At 42.7% G+C, this 23,796-nt stretch overlaps 1 protein-coding gene across 2 annotated transcripts in view; it reads right to left on the bottom strand.

Moving 5' to 3' along the window:
- Positions 1-23,796, bottom strand: part of fbn2b (fibrillin 2b) — a 280,052-nt gene that overhangs the window by 105,429 nt on the left and 150,827 nt on the right. For both annotated transcript variants that reach the window (XM_072244683.1, XM_072244684.1), the window contains 2 exons: positions 12,196-12,348; positions 498-746 (listed from right to left, as the gene is read on the bottom strand). In XM_072244683.1, coding sequence (XP_072100784.1) covers positions 498-746; positions 12,196-12,348 — 402 coding nt within the window. The remainder of the gene's footprint in view (positions 1-497; positions 747-12,195; positions 12,349-23,796) is intronic.

Genomic DNA, 23,796 nt, shown 5'->3' with positions numbered 1-23,796 from the left:
CATAGAAATTGTGCTTGAGAAGATATTGACCATCAAATCTACCCTTCTGTTAACAAAACATTCAACTGTTAGTATACTTAACTCTTTGGATACCATATGAAAATGGTATGATAAATACAGAACTCCCACACCACTGAATTATAGTCTCACTGTTCAACACAGGCTAAGATGGGCCTGTAATACTACTGTAATAATACTCAAGATGAGAGAGTAGCATTGCAGAATAAATCTCCTCCCTTCTTTGGTAACAACTGTTTCTAAAAGTATTGTTTGTTTTATCTTCTAAACTCTCATTGAAGTACCAGTGCTTGCAGCCTATGAAACTTGAACATTGCTAATTGGTCTATTTCCCCACAAACATGAAACTGTCTCAGAAAAAGGCAAACCGTGCAGTAAATGGGCTCCTGATGTACACTTCCCAATACTGTGATACAAACTTTTCCTCTCTTTGACCTTTGATTCAAACTTACTTTTTCTTTAATTAAGTCGAAACTTACCAATCGCTGGTCCAGTTCCAGGAAGGCCTGAAAAAGCTGGTCCAATTCCAATTGGCCCCATTCCACCTGGCCTGACCACACCAGGTCTAATTCCACCAGGATCGACTCCACCAGGGCCGAATACAGCAGGGCCAATTCCACCAGGCCCGCTCACACCTGGTCCAACTGCAGCAGGAAAGCCTGGATATCCTATGCCAGGGTAAGCAGGTCCAAAGGGGAGGCCTTCAATGCAGAGTCTCCGATACTCATCTGAAAAACATTTTGTTAGGTGAAAAGTGACTCATGCTGTGGGAAGCAGAGGAAGTTAACAAAATGTAAGTTATGACACAAAGCTTTTCATGGGAATCAATTCCTCTGGCCCCAGAACACCCTCCAGTCATTGAATCCCCAATAAGGGCTCCTGTTGCAAGGTTCTATGCGGGGTAGGGTTCTGGAAAACCTTGGCTGCGAAGCGCTCACTGAGATAGCTGGGAATTAATCACATTGATTGTGCTGAATCAGTGATAGTTCTAGAGTAGGCAACGGTGGGCAAGGAAAGCAGATCAGGGCTCAGTGCAGGGAATCTGGTCTTGCTTGTGGATGGGCAGTTTATCTTAAATGAGCTAATACAATGATTGATAATCGCACTCCTCATTTCCCCTCATTAGCATCAGAACAGAGGAAGCCTTTGAGAGAGCTCCAACAACAGCAAATGCCTGAACTGGGAAGTAATGGAAGGTTTGGCTGAACTACCGGATTCTGTAACACGAGAAAATCTGAAAATGCTGGAAATCCAAAGCAACACACACAAAATGCTGGAGGAATTCAGCAGGCCAGGCAGCATCCATGGAAAAGCGTTAACAGTGGACGGTTTGGGCCGTGACCCTTCAGCAGGACTCCTGAAGAAGGGTCTCAGTCCAAAATGTCGACTGTTTACTGTTTCCATTAGATTCTGTGCATTTTACCAAATACTGAGAACCTGATGTCACTAATTATGTAACTAAGTTCAAAGGAGATGTGTGGAGCCAATTTTTTTTTACACAGAGAGCTGGGTGCCCGAATGTGCTAGGAAAATACATCGAAGGTGTTTAAAAGGCTCTTATGTAGGTGCATGACTAGTGTGTTAGCTAAGGGATTAGGTTCGTTAGGTGTTTAATTACTAGATTAATTAAAGCGCCACAACATTTTAGGTCAAAAGGCTTGTTCCAAGCAGTACTGTTCTACATTCTATGTAATTAATAACAATCATATGGCTTTGGGGAAAGCCACAGCAACTAGGTCTCTGGCATTGAGTATAGCTCTGTGGCTGAGAAGGGAGGAGGGAGAAGAGCAGTGGTGATAGGGGATTCAATAGCTCAGCTACGTGATAGGGTACGTGGATATGACAGAGACTCCTGCATGGTATGTTGCCTCTCAGATGCCAGGAGCAGAAACGTCCACAGCATTCTAAAGGGGGAGCGTGACCAAACTTCAAAGTGACGCACACATGAGTCACCATATACAGCCCTGAGATTCATTTTCTTATGGACATACTCAATAAATCCATAATAGAATCAATGAAAGACCGCACCAACTGAGTGTTCAACCAGCGTGCAAAAGAGAACAAACTGTGCAAATACAAAAAGAAAGAAATAATAACAATAAACAAATAAAAAATAAATATCAAGAACATGAGATGAAGAGTCCTTGGAAGTGAGTCCATAGGTTGTGGGAGCATTGCAAAGATGGGGCAAGTGAAGTTATTGCCTTTGATTCTAGAGCCTGATGGTTGAGGGGTAATAATTGTGCCTGAACCTGAGTCCTGAGACTCCGTACCTTCTTCCCGATGGTAGCAGCGAGAAGAGAACATGTCCTGGGTGGTGGGGGTCTCTGATGATGGACGCTGCTTTCCTGCAACAACGCTCTATGTGCTTAATGGTGAGGAGGGCTTTACCTGTGATGGACTGGGCTGCATCCATTAATTTTTGTAGGATTTTTGGTTCAAGGGCATTGGTATTTCCATAACAAGCTGTGATACAGCCAGTCAATATACTCTCCGCTACACATTTTTAGAAGTTTGTCAAAGTTTTAGATGTCATGCCAATCTTTGCAAACTCCTAAGGAAGTAGAGGTGCTATCGTACTTTCTTCATAATTGCCCTTACAAGCTGGATCTCAGGACAGGTCCTCCAAAATAATAACACCAAGGAATTTAAAGTTGCTGACCCTCTCCACCTCTGATCCTCTGATGAGGACTGGCTCATGGACCCCTCCTCCCTCTCCTGAGATCAATAATCAGTTCCTTGGTCCTGCTGACATTAAGTAAGAGGTTGTTGCTATAGCACCACTCAGCAGGGTTTTCAATCTCCGTCCTACCTGCTGATTTGTCACCACCTTTGATTCAGCCTATGGCAGTGGTGTTATCATCAAACTTAAATATGGCGTTGGAGCTGTGACAGTCATAAGTGTAAATCGAGTAGAGCAGGGGGCTATACATACAGACTTGTAGTGCACCTGTGCTGATGGAGATTGTGGACACGTTGTTGCCAATCTGAACTGACTGGGGTCTGCAAATGAGGAAACTGAACATCCAATTACACAAGTTGGTATTGAGGCCAAGGTCTTAAGAGTTTATTGAGGGGATGATGGTATTGAATACTGAGCTGTAGTCGAGAAAGAGCATCCTGACTTAGGTATACATCTTTGCTGTCCAGATGTTCCAGAGTTGAGTGAAGAGCCAATGAAATGGCATCTGCTGTGGACCTGTTGCTCCCGTAGGCAAACTGGAGCAGATGCAAATTGCTTCTCATACAGGAGTTGATATGTTTCATCAGCAATCTCTCAAAACGCTTCATCACTGTGGATGTAAGTGTTACTGGATGGTAAGTCATTGAGACAGGTTACCACATTCTTCTGAGGCACTGGTATAATTGAAGCCTGCCTGAAGCAGGTGGGTACCCCAGATACCCGGACTGCCGAAGCGAGAGGTTAAAGAGAAGATTAGGACCTGCCAGAAATCATGATACAATTTGGTATAAACGGTGTTGATAGGAAAAATGATGAGGTCCTGAAGAGTGAATGTAGGGTGAAAAGTGGGAAACTAAAAAGCAGGACTAGTAATATCTGGGTAGCTGCCTCTGGCTGTGCCATGCGCCAGTAAGGATTAGGGTAGGATATGGCGGTTAAATATGTTGCTGAAGAAATGTTCAGGAGGCAGTGTTTTATATACTGTATCTGTATCACTGGAATCTCTTTTGGGGAAGGTATGACACAGACAAAAGGGTTGGGTAATACCTGAATGTGAGGAGGACTGATATCCATGCAGGCTACTTTGCTAGAGCTGTTGGAGAGGGTTTAAAATAGGTCAGTAGGGGGTTGGAAACCAGAGAGGTAGATCAGAGGATAGAGCAACTGGTGTACAGGTAGATGCAGCATGTAGATAGACTGTGAGGAAGGACTGGACATAATTGCAGTCGGTTGGATGGGTTGACATCTATTTTAAAGCAAGATAAATTAGGAACAAGGGAGATGAACTTAGAGCATGGATCAGTACATGGAACTAATACGTTGTTGTCATTACAAACTTGGCTGTCACAAGGGCAGGAATGGCTAGTGGATGTTCTGGGGTTTAGATGTTTCAAAAGGGACAGAGTAGGAAGGTAAAAAAGGCGGGGGAGTGCATTGACAGTCAGGGATATGATCGCAGCTGCAGAAAGGGAGGACAGCGTGGAGGGATCGTCTACTAAGCCAGTATGGGTGGAAGTCAGAAACAGGAAGGGAACAGTCACTATTAGGACTATTCTCCAGACCCATCCCCAATTGCAACAGAGACCATGAGGAGGAGATCAGGAGACAGATTTTGGAAAGGTTACAGGCCTGTTCTCATGGGTGACTTCAACTTCCTTAATATTGACTGGCACCTCTTTAGTGCAAAATGTTCAGGTGGAGTGGAATTTGTTGAGTGTGTCCAGGAAAGTACTAGACAGTGAACCTGGTCAGGTGTCAGATCTCTCAGAGGATGAACATTTCAGGAGATAATGACCACAACTGTTATTTTACCTCAAAATAAATAAATTAACTCCCTGACCTTTACCATAGCCTTGGACAGGGATGGGAGCAAATGGTATGGAAAAGTATTTAATTAGGGGAGTGTGAATTATTTTCCTATTAAGCAGGAACTTGAAGTGAAAATTGACATATGTACTTAGGGAAATACACAACAGCAATGTGGAGATTGTTTAGGGTGGACTTACATGTAATTCTGGATAGGTTTGTTCTATGACACAGGTAAAGAAATGTAGGGTGAAAGAACTATGGTTGACAAGAGATGCAAAGCATCTAGTCAAGAGGAAGGAAAAAAGACATACTTAAGGACTGGGAAGCAAGGATCAGACAGGGCTCAATCAGGTAGCCAGGAAGAGGCTTAGAAGGAATTTAGGAGAGCTAGAAGGGGACATGAGAAGACTTTGGTGAGTAGGGTTAAGGAAATCCCAAGGCATTCTACATGTACATAAAGAATAGAATGATGACTAGAGAGAGGGTAGGACTGATAAGGGATAACAGGAAAGCATGTGCCTGGAGTCAGAGGAAGTTCTTAATGAATACTTTGCTTCATTCAGTATTCACTAGTGAAAGGACAGCATAGAACAGGCTAATGTGCTGGAACACGTCAATGTTAAAAAAGATGTGCTGGAACCTTGGAAGAACATTAGGAAAGATAAGTCCCAGCCTGAACGGGATATAGCCCAAGTTACTATGGGAAGGAAGGGTAGATTGGCCACGGGAGGTTGCAGGAGGCAGAGGTGCAGCTAGAAATCAACCTCCTACCTCCTTACAGGCAGAGACCATAGAGCAAGGTTCCAGAAATAAAGACAATGACGAGGTGGTTATGAGAGGCAGAGGAGCAGCTACTGGGCCATGTTCAAGGACTCGTCTGTGGATCTGATCTGAAAGAATACACCACGGTTGTCACAGACCTTAGAAAAAAGTTGTAGATGAGTCTTCCCCAACCGGAAGCCTTGGATGAACCATGAGATCCAAGGTCTGCTGATGGCCAGATCAGTGGCATTAACAGATGTGGTGACCAAGTAAAATATAAGAAGTCCAGGTACAGTCTCCGGAAAGCCATCTCACATGCCAAGTGGCAATTCCGGACCAAACGCGAGTCGGCCAGATCAGTGGCATTAACAGATGTGGTGACCAAGTAAAATATAAGAAGTCCAGGTACAGTCTCCGGAAAGCCATCTCACATGCCAAGTGGCAATTCCGGACCAAACGCGAGTCACTGAAGGATGCCCGACAGTTGTGGCAGGGCTTGAATGCTATCACCTCCTACAAAGTTAAACCAAGTGACATGGGTGACAACAAGGTTTTCACCCAGTTGAGCTCAATGCACTTTTTGCTCACTTTGACTGTTATACATGGAGGCACCTTCACAAACTCCCACAGTCCCAGATAACCTTGTGATTTCAGTCTCTGAGGCCGATTTGACAGCATCCTTCAGGAAGGTGAACCCACAGAAAGCATCCAGCCCAGATGGGTTACCTGGCTGAGTACTAAGGACCTGTGCTGATCAACTGGCTGGAGTGTTCACCAATATCTTAACTTCTTGCTTCGGCAGTCTGAGTTACCCACCTACTTCAAGCAGGCTTCAATTATAGCAGTGCCTAAGAAGAACGTAGTAACTTGCCTATGGTCCAGTAGCACTTACATCCACTGTGATGAAGTGCTTTGAGAGGTTGGTGATGAAACATATCAACTCCTGTCTCAGAAGTGACTTGGATCTGCTTTGATACCGTAATACCAGGTCAACGGCAGATGCCATTTCAGTGTATCTTCAACCCTGGAACATCTGGATAATGAAGATGAATCTTCGTTGATTATGTTCAATACTATCATCCCCTCAAAACTAACCAATAAACTTTAAGACCTAGGCTTCAATACCTCCTTCTACAACTGGATCCTCAATTTCCACACCTTCAAACCCTGGTCAGTTTGGATTGGCAACGACATCTCCTCCACAATCACCATCAACACAGGTGCACCACAAGGCCGTGTGTTTAGCCCCCTGCTCTACTCACTCTGTAATTATGACTATGAGGCTCAGCACAGCTCCAACGTCATATTTAAGTTTATTGATGACACCACTGCTGTTGGCTGAATCAAAGGTGGTGACGTATCAGCATATAGGAGTAAGATTTAAAATCTGGCTGAGTAGTGCCACAACAACAACCTCTCACTCAATGTCAGCAAATCCAAAGAGCTGATTATTATAGTCAGTCCTCATCGGGGGGATTTGAGGTGGGAATGGTCAGTAACTTCAAATTCCTTGAGAGAATTTGTCCTGGGTCCAGCACATAAGTGCTATTACCTCTACTTTCTTAGATGTTTGTGAAGATTTGTCATGTCACCTAAAACTTTGACAAACTTCGATAGATGTGTGGTGGAGAGTATATTAACTGGATGCAACATCCATCATCAAGGACCCCCAGCACCCAAGCCATGCTCTCTTCTTGCTGCTGCTATCAGGAAGGTGGTACAGGAGCCTTAGGACCCAAACTACCAGGTTCAGGAACAGTTATTACCTCTCAACCATCAGATTCTTGAACCAGAGGAGATAACTTCACTCAACTTCACTCACCCCATTTTGTGAAATGTTCCCACAACCTATGGGTCACTTTTAAGGACTCTTCATCTCATGTTCTTGATATTTATTGCTTGCTTGTTTGTTTATTATTATTCTTTCTTTCTTGTTATATTTGCACAGTTTTTTTACTTTGAACTTTTGAGTTTGCGTAATAAATCCATTCCTGAACACTTTTAATGAGGAAGTTACAGGAAGGATAGAGAAAGAACTGGTTTTGCAACAAAATGACTCTGAGCTGAAGCTGAAGTTCAAAAAATCACATCAAGACTTGGTTGCAGAAAGAAATCTCTGAACACTATCCTGCACTTTGTAAAAGAGGTCAAGATACCCCTTATTGACTTTCCAACATCTTGTTTATTTGAGCACGGTTTTCATGCAGTTGCCCAACTTTTTTCAAGCAACAAAACAGACTGCAAATGTGGGGATCTGAGCCTCCTTCCTCTGAGCAACATTCAGCTCAGTGTTGAGAAGCCGATATGACTGTACCACGTCCATCTATCTCACTGAAAGGTGTAAAAGCAATTATTTGTCACTGCTTTGAGTTTGCAGTTCCCATTTACTTTCACTGTTCATTGTAAATCAAAATTCTTTATAGCTTTTATGCAATGATCAGAAGGTGAGAGGGGTTGCTGGGGATGTGGTCTGGGAGCCAAGCGGGGCGGTAACCCAAAAAGTTCGGGGACGGCTGATCTATCCAATCAAAATTCCATTAACTGCTTATCCCTCTTTTCTATAAAGTTCTCCAGCTGTGCAGTATTTCCAGATATGTACAGTCCCTTAGTTCTTCGCTCCTGAGCATCATGTAAATAAAACAGATGAGTAACAGAAATTTGCTGAAATGTCAAAAGATGAAGTTGTTGCAAGGACGTGGCTGGGGACGAACCCAAGTGCAGGACACAGATGCTGAGGCAGAGTCGTTAGGCGTAGCACCTCCACAAACGGGGAGCCAATATCCAGGAGACGATAGGAAGCTTAGAACTAACAGTTCTCAGGAATAGGAAACAGGGTTTACTCTCACAAGAGTCGACCAACGAACTGGCGGCTTCTTGCTGTGGTCACGGAGTTTTTATCTTGCCGTTTGATGGGAAGCAGGCGCGTGTAGTTAGTGGTACTTGGGAATGATTGGAATCTAAATGAGGTGATCGAGGCCCAAATCTTGAGGCAAATGGCAAGTTGGGGGTTTGCCAGACGGGACCATGACAGTAGTTCTGAAATCATAATATATAATTTCATCCTTCAGATTTCTTTCAATACCAGCAACCCCAGGCAACTCAGCAGTGATACTGCACACGATGAGAGCAACCTACCTTCGAGGCATACACAAAACAGCTTCCATGGTAGCGTAGTGGTTAGCGAGATGCTATTACAACTCGCGGCGTCAGAGTTTGGAGTTCAATTCTGACATCATCTGTAAGAAGTTTGCACATTCTCCCCATGGAATGCATGGGTTTTCTCCGGGTGCTCCGGTCTCCTTCCACAGTCCAAAGATGTACCAGTTGGTAGGTTAATTGGTTTTTGTAAACTGTCCCATGATTAAGCTATGGTTGAATTTTGTGAGGGGGGGGTGCTGGGACAGCACAGCTCGAAGGGCCAGAAGGGCCTACCTACTCTGTGCTGGATCTCTAAGTAAACACCAATTGCAGGCCAAGGCTTTGGGCATCTTCTTTTCACATCAATAATATGGTGACTGCTACCTCAGCACCGACTTAAAAATGGATGCAACTCCACTGTCTCTCGCAGCAGTGACAGTTAACTATTCATCCACCCACCTCAACCACTCCACATCCACCCCCAGCTGCTTAGTACAGGCAATTAGGCAATTATACACGGGCTATTGAGAGCCTTCAGTAATTATTTTTATCCAATTGCTTGCTCTGTCACTTGATATAATATTGGAGCCAGTCCACATCCTAAACATTCTTCACTAATTGTGATCTGAAATAAGAGGATAGGCAGAACAATATCCAGATGCTTGCACTTCCACAGTGATGTTAACAGCAAGCAATTTTTGCTTTGATGCTACTTGTAAAAAGTTCCTTTGCAGATACAAGGACTATGAGTAACATGAACCATTTAACACAGATGGAGGCCTTAACTGGACAGAATAAGCTGTTTCTATGTCAGCTAAAGTTAACTAGACGTACCTAGTTGATAATAAGACCATAAGACGTAGGAGCAGAATTAATCAATTTGGCCCATTGAATTTGCTCCACATTGCAATCAAGGCTGATCCTTTTTTTTCCCTCCTCAGCCCCACTCCCCAACCTTCTCCCCATAACCTTTGATGCCATGTCCAATCAAGAACCTATCAACCTCTGCTTTAAATACACCCAACAACCTGGCCTCCTCAGCTGCCTGTGGTAATAAATTCCACAAATTCACCACTCTCTGGCTAAAGCAATTTTCCACATCCCCGTTTTAAATGGACGCCGCTCTATTCTGAGGCTGTGCCTTCTTGTCCTAGACTCCCCCATCATGGGAAGCATCCTTTCCATATCTACTCAGTCTAGACCTTTCAACATTCGAAAGGTTTCAATGAGATCTCCCTTCATCCTTCTAAATTCCAGTGAGTACAGACCCAGAGCTATCAAACGTTCCTCATACGATAACCCTTTTATTCCCAGACTCATCCGTGCAAACTTCCTCGGAATCCTTTCCAATGCCAGCACATTTTCTAAGATGAGGAGCCCAAAACTGTTCACAATTCTCAAGGTAAAGCCTCGCTAGTGCCTTAAAAAGCCTCAGCATCACATCCCTGCTCTTGAATGCTTGACCTTGCAATGAATGCTAACATTGCATTTGCCTTCCTCACCACCGACTCTATCTACAAGTTAACCTTTAGGTTGTTCTGCACAACGACACCCAAGTTCTTTTGCATCTCAGATTTTTGGATTTTCTCCCTATTTGGAAAATAGTCTGCACATTTATTTCTTCTACCAAAGTGCATGATTGTGCTTTTTTCCAACTTTGTATTTCATTTGCTACTTTCTTGCCCATTCTCCCAATCTGTCTAAGTCCTTCTGCAGCCTACCTGATCCCTCAACACTATCTGTCCCCCTACCAATCTTCATATCATCTGCAAACTTGGCAAAAAAGCCATCTATTCCATCATGTATATTATTGATATACAGCATAAAACGAAGCAGTCCCAACACCGACCCCTGAGGAACACCACTAGTCACTGGCAGCCAACCAGAGAAGGATCATTTTATTCCCACTTGCTGTCTCCTACCAATCAGCCAATGCTCTAACCATGGTAGTAACTTTCTTGTAATACCATGGGCTCTTAACTTGGTAAGCAGCCTCATGTGAGGCACCTTGTCAAAGGCCTTCTGAAAATCCAAATATACAACATCCATTGCATCCCCTTTATCTATCCTACTTGTAATCTCTTCAAATAATTCCAACAAATTTGTCAGGCAGAATTTTCCCTTAAGGAAACCATGCTGAGTCTATCATATCTTGTCCTGTGTCACCAAGTACTCCATAACCTCATCCTTACCAATTGACTTCAACATCTTCCCAACCACTGAGGTCTGGCTAACTGGTCTATAATATCCTTTCTGCTTCCTTCCTCCTTTCTTAAAGAGTGGAGTGACATTTGCAATTTTCCAGACCTCCGGAATAATGCCAGAGTCCAATGATTTCTGAAAGATCATTACAATGGCTCCACAATCTCCCTAGGGTGCAAATTATCTGGTCCAGGTGACTTATGTACCTTTAGGTCTTTTAGCTTTTTGAGCACCTTCTCCCGTGTAATAGCAACTGAACTCACTTCTCTTCCTTCACACTCTTCAACACCTGGCATACTGCTAGTGTCTCCCACAGTGAAGGCTGATGCAAAATAGTCATTTAGTTCATCTGCCATCTCCTTGTCCCCTGCTGTTATTTCTCCGGCCTCATTTTCTGGTGGTCCTATATCCACTCTCTTTTATTTTTTACATACTATCCACTTTGATATCGTTTGCTAGCTTGTTTTCATACTTCATCGTGTCCCTCCTAATTAGGGTTTTGAGGCATTAATCTACTGTCAGATGGGGCTTCTTCCAGAGGATTGCATACTGTTTTCACCATTCTCATTGCCAATGTTGTTTGGACCTAGAGTGGTATTTCTATCCACTCCCTTTATCACAACCAATTGAGTGCACTTCCATCTACTTCCCACCCTTGATGCCCAGTCACTACACTGACACTCCACAGATCATTCAGACCATGACTAATTTTTAATGACCTTCTGATAACATCTTCAAGCACCGCAAACATGAGAAAATCTGTAGTTCCTGGAAATCCAGTTTCTACTCAATGCAGAGTTGCATAGATGGGTTTTATTTAACTGCTTCAATAAATGGTTGTTTCTAAACTTTAGTGAGCTTATTGCTTATAAAATCGTAGAATGATAGAGCACAGTGGGATGCTAGTCAGCCTATCATGGCTGTACCAACATTTTGGAACAGATATTCAATCAGTCCTAGCAACACACACGAAATGCTGGAGGAACTCAGCAGGCCAGGCAGCATCTATAGAAAAGAGTAAATCCTGATGAAGGGACTAGCTGAAATGTCGACTGTTTACTCTTTTCCATAGATGCTGCCTGGCCTACTGAATTCCTCCAGCATTTTGTGTTTATTGCTTCAAGCACCACAACCCTGATTCCAGGCAGTCTCCAGTTCAACTGCGCCCCCCTCCCCCACAGGAATTTTAAATGTGATGGAACTGTGGCATATCAGTTTAAGTCACTATTTTAGATACTAAAGGAAATCCAGATCTGCATGTCTTGCTTAGCAACAATTAATTATGATTTGTTTTTTTTTTGTATGTGGAAGAGGAGTCTGAGCCAATAATGATGTTATTGATTCCAAAGTTATTTCCAAGCCCTGTGGACCTATTGTGTTCTCCACAAAAAAAAGACTAAAAACATTGAATGAAAATACTGCATCAACCATCAGATTAGAGCATGCTTATGATCTAATCCAGATATACTTCAAGTCAGTTGACAAATATCTGACATTCAGAAAGGGCAAAATCTGACTCTTGCTTTGGTGCTCTCTGTCATGTTTTGAGCATGAGACTGACTGGTTGCCGAGTGTTCACTTACCAGAGCCCCTGACAGGACACATCTCTGGAGTGTGGCCTGCTGCCCAGCATCGCCCTGAGTCACAGCAGCACTGCATCTTGGTATAATGTCCGTGAAGTTCTCCTGCGCATCGACCACCCAGCAGGCTGTTGAAGCAGGTGCCAGATCGCTGGTCTGGAAAAGAATGAGGAGGGTTACAATAGGAGTGTATCTACAAGCTCCTTGTTGATTCAGAGGCTGCATTTTTCTTATGGATTATCATAAAACACCTCAAATTGTTGGAAGATACAGCGCACCAACACATTGCTCTGGATAAAGCACAGCTGTTCCTTGTCATGTCTGCTTAACCTCAATGTCTATCTACAAACCATCACACAGTTCAATCCTTGGAAATGACCCTGCATGTTGGGGTCCTGAGTTCAAATGATCCTGACAAATAACCCATTGTAAACTGTCTGGAAATAATTTACTCCAGATGGGAAAACAGGAAAATGCATCAATACTTGTGCTGCAATGTTTCACACATTTGATTGCCTCGGCAATATTCCCAAAGCCTGTCAAGCTTTCCTAGTAACCCTAAGAACTTCCAGTAATATTCACAACAATTTACTTCATTCTTTATGGTCCTCTGAGGTCTCACTAGCCTTTTTAATTCATAAATTATTAAAGATGGAATGGTGCCACTTTGAACTGGTGCCACTCCAGTTTGCAAACAAATAAGTGTATACAGTAAGAATTGGCAGGCCATCCATTGCTGCATCATCTCCTCAGCAAAGTGAAACACTCAAGAGCATGAAGCAGGCTCAGGTTTCTCAGATTCCTTGAGATCGGATATGTCGATTCTAAAACTTTGGATAAAGGTCTAACTATATACTTGCTATAAAAAGTACTATGAACTTTGAAACACGTTCAGGTGAAGTGTTGAAGATCCTAAGCGAACAAGAAAAACATTCTGTGGGTCTTGATGGTCATCACTTAGTATTATCAATGGATGCAGCTTACTGGTAGCAAAAACTGGCTCATAAAATGAAAGCTGAGCATGAAAGGTGTGTTCAAGATCATGCTTGTGCATGTCAAGTTTGCCCAATAAGGCCCATGTAAATGTATGATATCTATGCACATGCTGATATGTACAGTGCAGTTAGACAACTAAGTAATCCCTTTTACCTGCATTAGACCTATATCCCCCTATACCTTTGTCCATTTGTGCCTTTCTAAAGGTCTTTTAAACATGATTGTATCTGATTCCACCTCCTTTGGCAGCACATTCCAAACATTTAAACCCTTTGCGTAAAAAAATGTTCCCTTCAGATCCCCTTTAAAATTGCTCCCTCTCACCTTAAGTTTGTGCCCTCTGGATTGTGGTGTCCCTGCCATGGAAAAAGGGTATCATCTACCCTATCAGTGCCTCTCATAATACGCCTCCACTAAGTGATCAGTCGACCTGGAAAGGCAAGTCCAGAATATCCGATGTTTTCCCATAACTAAAATTCTTCCAAAACATTCGGGTGAAATTTTTCTGCACTCTCTCCAACACAATCATTTTTGTTCCCATAGTGAGGCATAGCACACAATACTCCAAGTTCAGCTACTGTTCTGCAAAGTTGCAATATAACCTCTGAACTTTTATGTTCTGCACCCCAACCTATGAATGCCATTTGCCTTCTTCACCGCCTTATCTACCTGTAATGCCACTTTCAGGGAATAGGGATTTGAACCCCAAGACCCCACTACTCAATAACATACCACAGTACTCCATTGTTTACCCTACACTGTATATCCTGGCCCTGTCTGACTTCCCAAAATGTGTCACCTCAAATTTATCAATCACGCCTGCATTAAAGCAATGGTATATTGGAGTGCCAAAAAGCTATTCTTTTGAAATGTATTCCAGAAAGTAGAGAGCTGTAACAAATCTTCCAAAGCCAAGAGTATTTTTAAAAAGTTTGCAAAATCTTTTTAATCCTACACAATCAGAGGTTATGGGAGACTACAAATTTAGAATTGGAGGTCAGGAGAGCTTGTTCCCTGTAATTTCCCTTTGAGAGCTGTGCTTTTGAACTGTCTGAACGACCTGGCATTTTAGTGGTATCCTGAAGTATTTGGCAAACTGGACTCTCGAGAATGCAGGTACAGCCATGACCATTGCTGTAGTGGATTGACGCTTTAGACTGGAATTAAGTGGCGACGCCCATGTCTGACAGTGTAAAACAAACTGATTTAAGTGCTGAGACAGATTAAAAAGATTGAGGCATTGAGGGTGAGGGCTCACTACTCTGTGCCTTACTCACCTCAGCACTGAGCTGACTCTGCAGCTGTGATCTGCAGCCATCGGGCTCCCGGACTGGCTGCACTCACCTCAGCGCTGAATTGGCTCGGTGGCTGGGGACTTTATGGTTCATGTTCCGTGTGTTATTTATCTACTTTTTAAATTGTTCGTAAGATTTGTTCTTTTTTTCCCCACACATTGGGTGTTCAAATGTCTTTGTGGTGTGGGTTCTTTTGTGGATTCTATTGTGTTTCTTTGTTTTGTGGCTGCCTGCAAGAAGACAAATCTCAAGGTTGTATATAGTATACATACTTTGATAATAAAAGTACTTAGAACTTTGATGACAAGCATGATGTTGGTGGGGCCCATCCTGACTTTTCAACTTTGGTCTGTATACTAAGCACTAGGAAATATTTGTTTGTATTTTAATGAATGAATTTATTCAAAATTGATAAAGCCACAGAATTCCACATTTGAAGGTGGTGCAAAATTGCAATGTGTGGAGGTAGACAAAGATAGCTCGAATGCAAAATAACTTCAAACTAAAATGTTTCAAAATCACACTTGGAAAGGTAGGCAGAAACATACAAGGGGACCTATAGAGGCACTTCAGTCATATTGCTTATATCTGCAGGCAGATGCAAAGCCAATCATCCTATCTCATAAGCACTGAAGAACTTGGAGAAGGAATAGATAATTACTGTAGGTTAGAGTGGAGTAGAGTTCTGTCTAGTACAGGCAGAGCAGAGTGACTGGGCAGCAACTATATTAGTGGCTGAAGAGAGCAAAATTGTTCGACTTTTGATGTTTACAAGTAGCACTGCTTACAGGATTTGTATGGAGAGTAGGTAGGTACCACTTTTTAACAATCCAGAACTATCATATCCATATGTTCAAATGAATACAGATAATGCAAATCAGCAATAATTGATGATTAATATGCATAAGGCTTTTTATTTGTACACCAGTCTATTGGTTGCAGTAACACTATAAACAAAGATCTTCCAAGTTACAAGTTACAGACCACTGTCTATGCAGTCAAGACGAAGTACAAAGAGCATAAATACTGAATAATATCTTTAAATTATTTAAGAAGTGTCAGTGGAATACGAGAACACAAAGAAAAGCTCAAAGGAAGCAAGTGTGTATTGATACAGAGAGAAGCAGTTAATCTTGGTCTGAAAGAAGATGCAAAGGAAATGTAAAACTGTCAAAGAAAAGAGTAAATAATGGAGAAAGTCAAGACATAAAAATATGTCACTCGAATAAATATTTAAAAATCTTCAAAAGATTAGCCTGAATCAGACAAATATCCAGACAGAGACATGAGATGGAACTATAACTGATGATATGAACTGTTAATTAGGTTATGTTAAGTAAGGACACGGGATTTGTTATACTAAATATATTGCAAAGACAAATTTTAGAAGAGCTTTGCACTGAGATTTCTGGTATTTTGAGCATGAGAACAATAGCCAGCAGTTTCATTTTTTTGGCCAGGTTATAAAGATCTTGAAGAGCCAATTGGTAATGTATTATCACTCAGGATTGCAGAGTCAAGCCAGCTAAAATACCTTCACAGAGTTGGAAAAATACAACATGATTCTCTCAAAGAATATACACAGAATATGAAAAAGAGATTGAAACAGTTTAGTGCTCATAGTCGTTTCAAATCAATCGAGGTGAAAGATGTTGGGACCAGCAAAGCATACTTTTGAATAATAATGACCCATTTTCTCATATCACTTAATCTCAGATTACTGTCCATATTTTGTACTTAATTTCCATATGATAACTTCATGAAATAAAGTGGTGTGAAAGCAAACACTTATTTTACCATATCTTACAATTTCAAATCGTGCAGCAGAATGATCAGTGAGAATTGACAAAAAAGTATTGAAGAGCCAATTATTATCAGTGGTCATGTTGAGCAACAATACACTGATTAGCAAACTTTTTACTGATGGCACATTCCATAACAGTCTATACACCAGAAGATGCAATTGAAATTAGTTCAGTCGGACCTTGGGTGGAGTTTGGAAGGGAGGTAGTTGAGACTGAGAAAACAGTGAATGACTCATGTTAGAGAAGCAATCCAAAGTTTGCTAGTGAGAGCATACTAATACCACCTAATAAGACTGGCATATGGAAATGCAATGTTGAAGTATGTGTAACAAAGATATGCCTTGTAAAAAAGTAAATAAAATTGCAAATGTATATGCTAGATACATACATGCAATAAAATACCCAAGAGACATGTCATTATATTACAAGATTTGTCCCAAAAGGGATTGTGGAAGACACAGTATAAGATCTCCACATAACTGATTCATGAATTGACACCATCTTCAACCAAGAAATGGATTCGACATGAAAGATGCAAATTCCTTTGGGAACATCAACGTGACTCAGATATATATCTAATTTACAAAAGCAGAAGAGCAGTCTAATGTATTTAAGTGAATGATATATATGTATATAAACAGGCACACAAGTTCAGGGTAACTAGTTGTGGAAATGTGCCCATTCTCGCAGCTCTCCATGTTCCCCATCTACTCTGCACTGTTGAGGTTCAAAGCAAGAAACACATGCACGCACACATACGCAAAGACCAGATATACATGCGCATTTAGCTACAAGTGCACAAAGTGGGCGTTATAGACACACTCCTGCACGTACAGTACCACTTGGATGACACTTTATTCTGTTGCAGCAGAAGACTGCAGACTGAATTTCTCATGAAGTAGAATACTGTGCCCATTCTACCAAGTATGTAAGACCTGTGAGAACATTGAAGCAAGCTTTATTATTAGCTAAAGGACACAAAGTGATCGGGCAAATGTGGGACAGTTGGATGTATAACTGTTGCTCTACAGTTCTATCTTCTTTGACTTACCATTGTTAGTTAATGTTTCCTGTCCCCTCCAATGTCTCTACTGTTGTTATTCTGTTGCCACCAAGTTCACCGCTAACCTGTTCTCCAAATATTCAACCTAATCATCTCCCTCACCCTCCATCAGACAGTCTGGCTCCACCCAACACTACTTCCCCCACCCACCACTGCTTCTTCGTCTTCTTTTTGTAAAGTTTAATGGTGGTTGGCAGACCAACATAAGGGGCATTACCGTCACCTACTGAGTTGGAGTATAGAGCAAAGAGACAGCAAGTATACCCACTAAGTTCCTCACCAAAACAAAACTCAAATAAAATTAAAAAGGCTAATGCTTTTCAGAAAGTCAAATACTTATATCCATTAAGATAGCAGTGATATTCTAACAAACTTTCCATGTTAAACTCTGTCTGTCCCAAAGACCTCAATTTGGCAATTAGATGTTTCCTTTGCACCTCACAGGAACTGCTTTCAAACAATATATACTGCACCATTTCTTGATAAGTGCACTCCCTACAAATGCCCATATCATGCATATTAATTCCAAACAGGAACTTATTCAACCTAGTATGCCCAATATGTAAACATGTAAATATTACTTCTTCTCTCCTTTTATACACATCTACCATGAGTCTCCATCATGCTCTGAATTTTATATAAATGTTGTCCTTTCTTTTCCTTATCCAAACTTTGTTGCCTCAGTGATTGAATATACTTTTTAATTATGGCTTTCATCTGCCCCTTATGGAAAGGCACCACTACATTTACTGTATGTCCTAAATGATTACTTAGCAAGAACGTCTGCTACCTTGTTTCCTTCAACTCTGACACTGGCAGGAACACATATGAAATGTACACACAGGCCTAAACCCAGCAGCCTCAGCAAATGTTGTCCAATCTCATGAAGAATTTCTGGCCTACAATTTGAAGTACTTGTTTTAATAGATGTCAAGACCAGGAACGAATCAGCACAGAAGTACATAATCAAGGCATATTTCTTCGACACATTCCAAGGCTAAAATGATAGCAACCATCTCAGATCTGAATATTGATACCTTGTCTGATAATCTTTTCTTAACAGTCACCTAAAACGTTGGAACACAAACACCTGTATAACCTGTAACTGATTCTTTTGAACCATCTGTGTAGATATGCAAAAATCTCTAATATCTGTTTTACATATATTGCTGAACTTCCTGTGCCACTGATCACTTGTCATCTTGATCTTTGCCTGAAAGCTCAGATCAACCATAAGCAAACAGAAGAAAACATAGAGGAGTGACAGAAAGGGGCACACTGAGACCATAATCCATATTAAACAACCCAAGACTTTGTGCCCATTCATTTCCCATTCACCCAAAGCTGAAGACCTTACAAAAACAGTGCTCCTAACACTCGACTAATATTGTCAATATTGGTTAACCAACTTTATGTCATCTTACATACACCCAATAAACCATTGATAACTGTAACCTGTGTAGATGTAAAAGTACTTCACCCATTTCTACCAGTAATGCTGAAATTGAGGATGATTTAACAGCACCACAACATAATCTCAGTGTTTGAGCTTGAACTTTATCTAGGGGCGTTAAGACTTATGGTGAGGCTGATATATACGCAACACATCCATAAACAAAGACAGATCTGATTAAAGCAATATACACTTGTTTAAGTGACATCTTACTTGCATCCTAATCAGACACAACTAAGCATTTAGCATATTAAGGGCATTTTTACACTTCTCTACCATTTTATTCACTTGCACCTTCCACGTTAGCCTTGTCCATCCACATACCTAGAAACTTTTCCACTGACTCTAGTTGAAGAGATTTACTGTATACCTGAGATCAATGGTGGGTGTAATGTTCCTTTCAGAAAAATAAATAACTTGAGTCCTTGCAACTGAAAGCTTAAATCCCCATCAACATCCTTATTCCTCTGCTTCATTAGTAGCTGCCTGCATATTCCTAACTATATAGTTTATATTCCTGTCTCTCTTCTACGCTTCACTATCATCAACATGTAACGATTTGGAAATGCCTGAGTTAACGTTTAAGAAAATATCATTTATCATATTATTAAAAAGGAGTGGGTTACACATACTCCCCTGCGGAGTACTATTCTTTACCTCACACTCCTTAAAGAATGTTGTTCCCACTGTAACTTACCTTTCTATCACATAAAAAATCTTGAATCCAATTGAACATTCTACCAGCTATCCACGTCTTTTCCAGTTTAAGCAGCAATCCTTGAGTCCATAACATATCATAAGCTTTCTCTACATCAAAGAAAACTGCTACCATTCATTCTTTATTAACTTGGGCCTTATGAATATCAGATTCCAAACTTAACACTGAGTCCATGGTCATTCTCCCTTTATAAGATCCAGATTGGTGTACAGCTATGTTTCCACTATTTTCCACAAATAAGATAGTCTTGCTATAACCATTCATTCCATTATGTGAAGTTATTACATGTGAAGTTAGCAAAATAGGCCTATAACTGGAAGGATCTTAGGGATAACAAGTGCTAATTTCCAGGAAGCAGGAAGTCACCCTTCAACCCATATTGCATTAAAGAATTTCAAAACCAACATCAGACTATCAGGAAGGGAACACTCACAATGCGCTAGAGGAACTCAGCAGGTCAGTCAGCATCAGTTGAAAAGATTAGTCGACGTTTCGAGCCGAAACCCTTCGTCAGGACTGAAGGAAGAACTTTGGAGACGGTTTGAAGAATGCTGGTAGTTGAAAAAAACAGTAATTTTAAAGACAAAGGGGTGGGGAAGGGGAAGCAGGGAGGTGATTGGCAGGAGAACAATGCACAGTAGTAGAAGGAGGCAGAACTATGAGGGAGGTGATGTGAAATAGGGATAGAGGAAGGGGGGGGGGAGATGGAATTACCGAAAGTTGGAGAATTCTATGTTCATACCAAGGGGCTGGAGACTACCTAGACGGTATATGAGGTGTTGCTCCTCCAACCTGAGTTTAGCCTCATCATGGCAGTAGAAGAGGCCAAGTATGGACATATCCAGCCCTCCCAGTTCGGGCCCAGCAAGGATCCCAGGTACCTCCATTTCATTGACTGCTGCTCGCTCCGCTGCTCCCGCAGGATTCTCCGCGCCACGCTCACTGCCATGCGGAGATACCTACGGGCCCTGTCCCTCTCTCTGCCACCACTCCGGGACTCACTCTCCACCATCTGCCACGGACCTCTCCTACACTTCATTCTCCGCAGGATTCACGCATCCAACCGCTGTTTCTTCTCCTTCCTCGTGTCCAAGAAGGACAACAAGCTCGCCCACCTGGAGCCCACGACGACGACCAGCTCCAGCCTGGACCGAAACCCCTCGGACGTTGACTTCTCAGGCCTTCAGCAGGCCGGAGACCCATCCGCCTCTGATTCTGACCCTGACTGGAACCACCGCCTCCTGAAAAGGGGAAGCAGCCCCCGGCAAGCCATGAACTCACTCACTTCCGACTCTGACCTCAGTTCTGGGGCCCTGCAGGCAACAGTCTCCACCACGCCAAGTTTAGGATCCAGCTCCTACGGAGGTCCCGAAACTCTCCAAACCGGAACCGCTCTTACTGCCGCTGGGTCCCACCACCTATCCTATTCCCCCACTACCCTCTTTCCTCCCATCGACTCCCAAACATCCCTCTACCCCTCATCGTCCATCCATTCCTCTGATTCCTCATCCTCCCCTAACCCCACTCTCCCTGAACATCCCAACCCCTCTCTCCCTCCTGAGACCTCCCACTCTTCACACTCCTCCAACCCCAGCCCCAACCATTGCCATGTCTTCACCATCCCCTCTGACCTTCCCCTCTCTGAGGCAGAACATTCTGTCCTTAGCAAGGGCCTCACTTTTGTCCCCCTCCGTCCACACCTCAGTGAGTTCCGTGCCCGCCATGACACTGAACTCTTCTTCCGTCGCCTACTTCTCCAGCCTACTTCTTTGGCAAGGATTCCCCTTCCCCTACTGATGACCCCTTCTTCTGTCTTCAACCCTCCTCCTCCTCCTGGACACCCCGCCCGGGCCTTCTACCTGCACTCGATCTCTTCATCCCCAACTGTCGCCGAGACATCAACCGTCCCAAGTTCACCACTCCTCTCTCCTGTTCCAACCTCACTCCCTCTGAACGCACTGCCCTCCACTCTCTCCGCACTAATACCAACCTCACCATCAAATCTGCTGACAAAGGTGGTGCCGTAGTAGTCTGGTGGACAGACCTCTACCTCACTGAGGCAAAACGGCAGCTCTCTGACCTCCTCTTACTTACCCCTGGAACAGGGGAAGTGCAGCGCAAGTGCTACACCTGTCCCTACACCTCCTCTCTTGTCACCATTCAGGGCCCCAAACAGTCCTTCCAGGTGAGGCAACACTTCACTTGTGAATCTATTGGGGTCATCTATTGCATCCGGTGCTCCCGGTGCGGCCTCCTCTACATCGGTGAAACCCGATGCAGATTGGGGGACCGCTTCATCGAGCACCTCCACTCCATCCGCCACAACAGACAGGATCTCCCGGTAGCCACCCACTTCAACTCTGCTTCCCATTCCCATTCAGATATGTCCATACATGGCGTCCGCTACTGCCATGATGAGGCTAAACTCAGGTTGGAGGAGCAACACCTCATATACCGTCTAGGTAGTCTCCAGCCCCTTGGTATGAACATAGAATTCTCCAACTTCCAGTAATTCCCTCCCCCTCACCCCTCCCTCTACCCCTATTTCACATCACCTCCCTCATAGTTCCGCCCCCTTCTACTACTTCGCATTGTTCTCCTGCCAATCACCTCGCTGCTTCCCCTCCCCCACACCTTTGTCTTTAAAATTATTGTTTTTTTCAACAACCAGCATTCTTCAAACCCTCCCCAAAGTTCTTCCTTCAGTCCTGACGAAGGGTTTCGGCCCGAAACGTCGACGAATCTTTTCAATTGATGCTGACTGACCTGCTGAGTTCCTCCAGTGCATTGTGAGAGTTCCTTTGACAACAGCATCTGCAGGTTATTTTGTGATCAGGAAGGGTAGGTTGGTGATAGGACAAAACTGCAACCAGCAGGGTGAGTATCAGTGCATTTGGGATGCAGAATCGAAGAGGGTAGCAAATACTGTACTCAAAGAGTTATACCACAACGCATGGAGTATAAGAAATATACACCTGTTACAGTTTTACAAATTGTCAGGTATGATGTTGTGGCCATCACTGAATCACGACTGAAGGATGGTTGTAGCTGGGAGCTGAATGCCCAGGTTACACATTCTATCAGAGGGATAGGAAGGTAGGCAGACAGGGTGGCATGGCGCTGCTGCTAAAGACTGGCATCACATCCTTAGAAAGAAGTGACATAGGATCTGAAGATATTGAATCCTTGTGGGTCAAGTTAAAAAACTGTTAGCATAAAAGGACCCTGATGGCAGTTATATACAGGCCTCCAAACAGTATCTGGGATGTGGACTACAGATTACAATGGGAAATGGTAAAGGCATGTCAAAAGGACAATGTTATGATAGACATGGGAGATTTTAACATGCAGGCAGATTGGGAAAATCAGGTTGGTAATGGATCTCAAGAGAGTGAATTTGTTGAATGCCTATGAAATAGCTTTTTTAGAGCAGTTTGTCATTGAGCCTACCAGGGGATCAGCTATACTGGATTGGGTGTTATGCAATGAACCGGAGGTGAATAGGGAGCTTAAGGTAAAGGCACATTTAAGAGACAGTTATCACAATATGATTGAGTTCAACTTGAAAGGGAGAAAGTAAAGTCTGATGTAGCAGTATTTCGGTGGAGTAAAGGAAATTACAGTGGTATGACAGAAGAGATGGCCAAAGTAAATTGGAAAGGGATACTGGCAGGAATGACAGCAGAGCAGCAATGGCTTGTGTTTCTGGGGAAAAATGAGGAAGGTTCAGGATAGATGTATTCCAAAGACAAAGAAATACTCAAATGGCAAAACAGTACAACTGTGGCTGACAAGGGAAGTCAAAGCAAATGTAAAAGCAAAAGAGAGGGCATACAACAAAGCAAAAGTTAGTGAGAAGATTAAGGACTGGGAAGCTTTTTAAAACCTACAGAAAGCAATTAAAAGAATTATTAGGAGGGAAAGGATAAAGTATTAAAGCAAGCTAGCAAACAATATCAAAGTGGATAGTAAAAGCTTTTTCAAGTATATAAAAAAGAAAGTTGAGAATGGATATAGGACTGCTAGAAAATGATGTCAGAGAAATAATAACGGGGGACAAGGAAATGACCTAAATGACTATTTCGCATCAATCTTCACTGTGGAAGACACCAGCAGTGTGCCAGGTGTTGAAGGGTGTGAAGGAAGAGAAATAAGTGCAATTACTATTACAAGGGAGAAGGTGCTCAAAAAGCTGAAAGACCTAAAGTTACATAAGTCACCCAGACTAGATGATGCACTCTAGGGTTCTGAAAGAGGTAACAGTAGAGATTGTG

Source organism: Mobula birostris, chromosome 26 (genome assembly GCF_030028105.1).
Source record: "Mobula birostris isolate sMobBir1 chromosome 26, sMobBir1.hap1, whole genome shotgun sequence".
Lineage (NCBI taxonomy): Eukaryota > Metazoa > Chordata > Chondrichthyes > Myliobatiformes > Myliobatidae > Mobula > Mobula birostris.
Note: the sequence above shows the minus strand (reverse complement) of the source record. Positions and strands in the feature narration are given on the sequence as shown.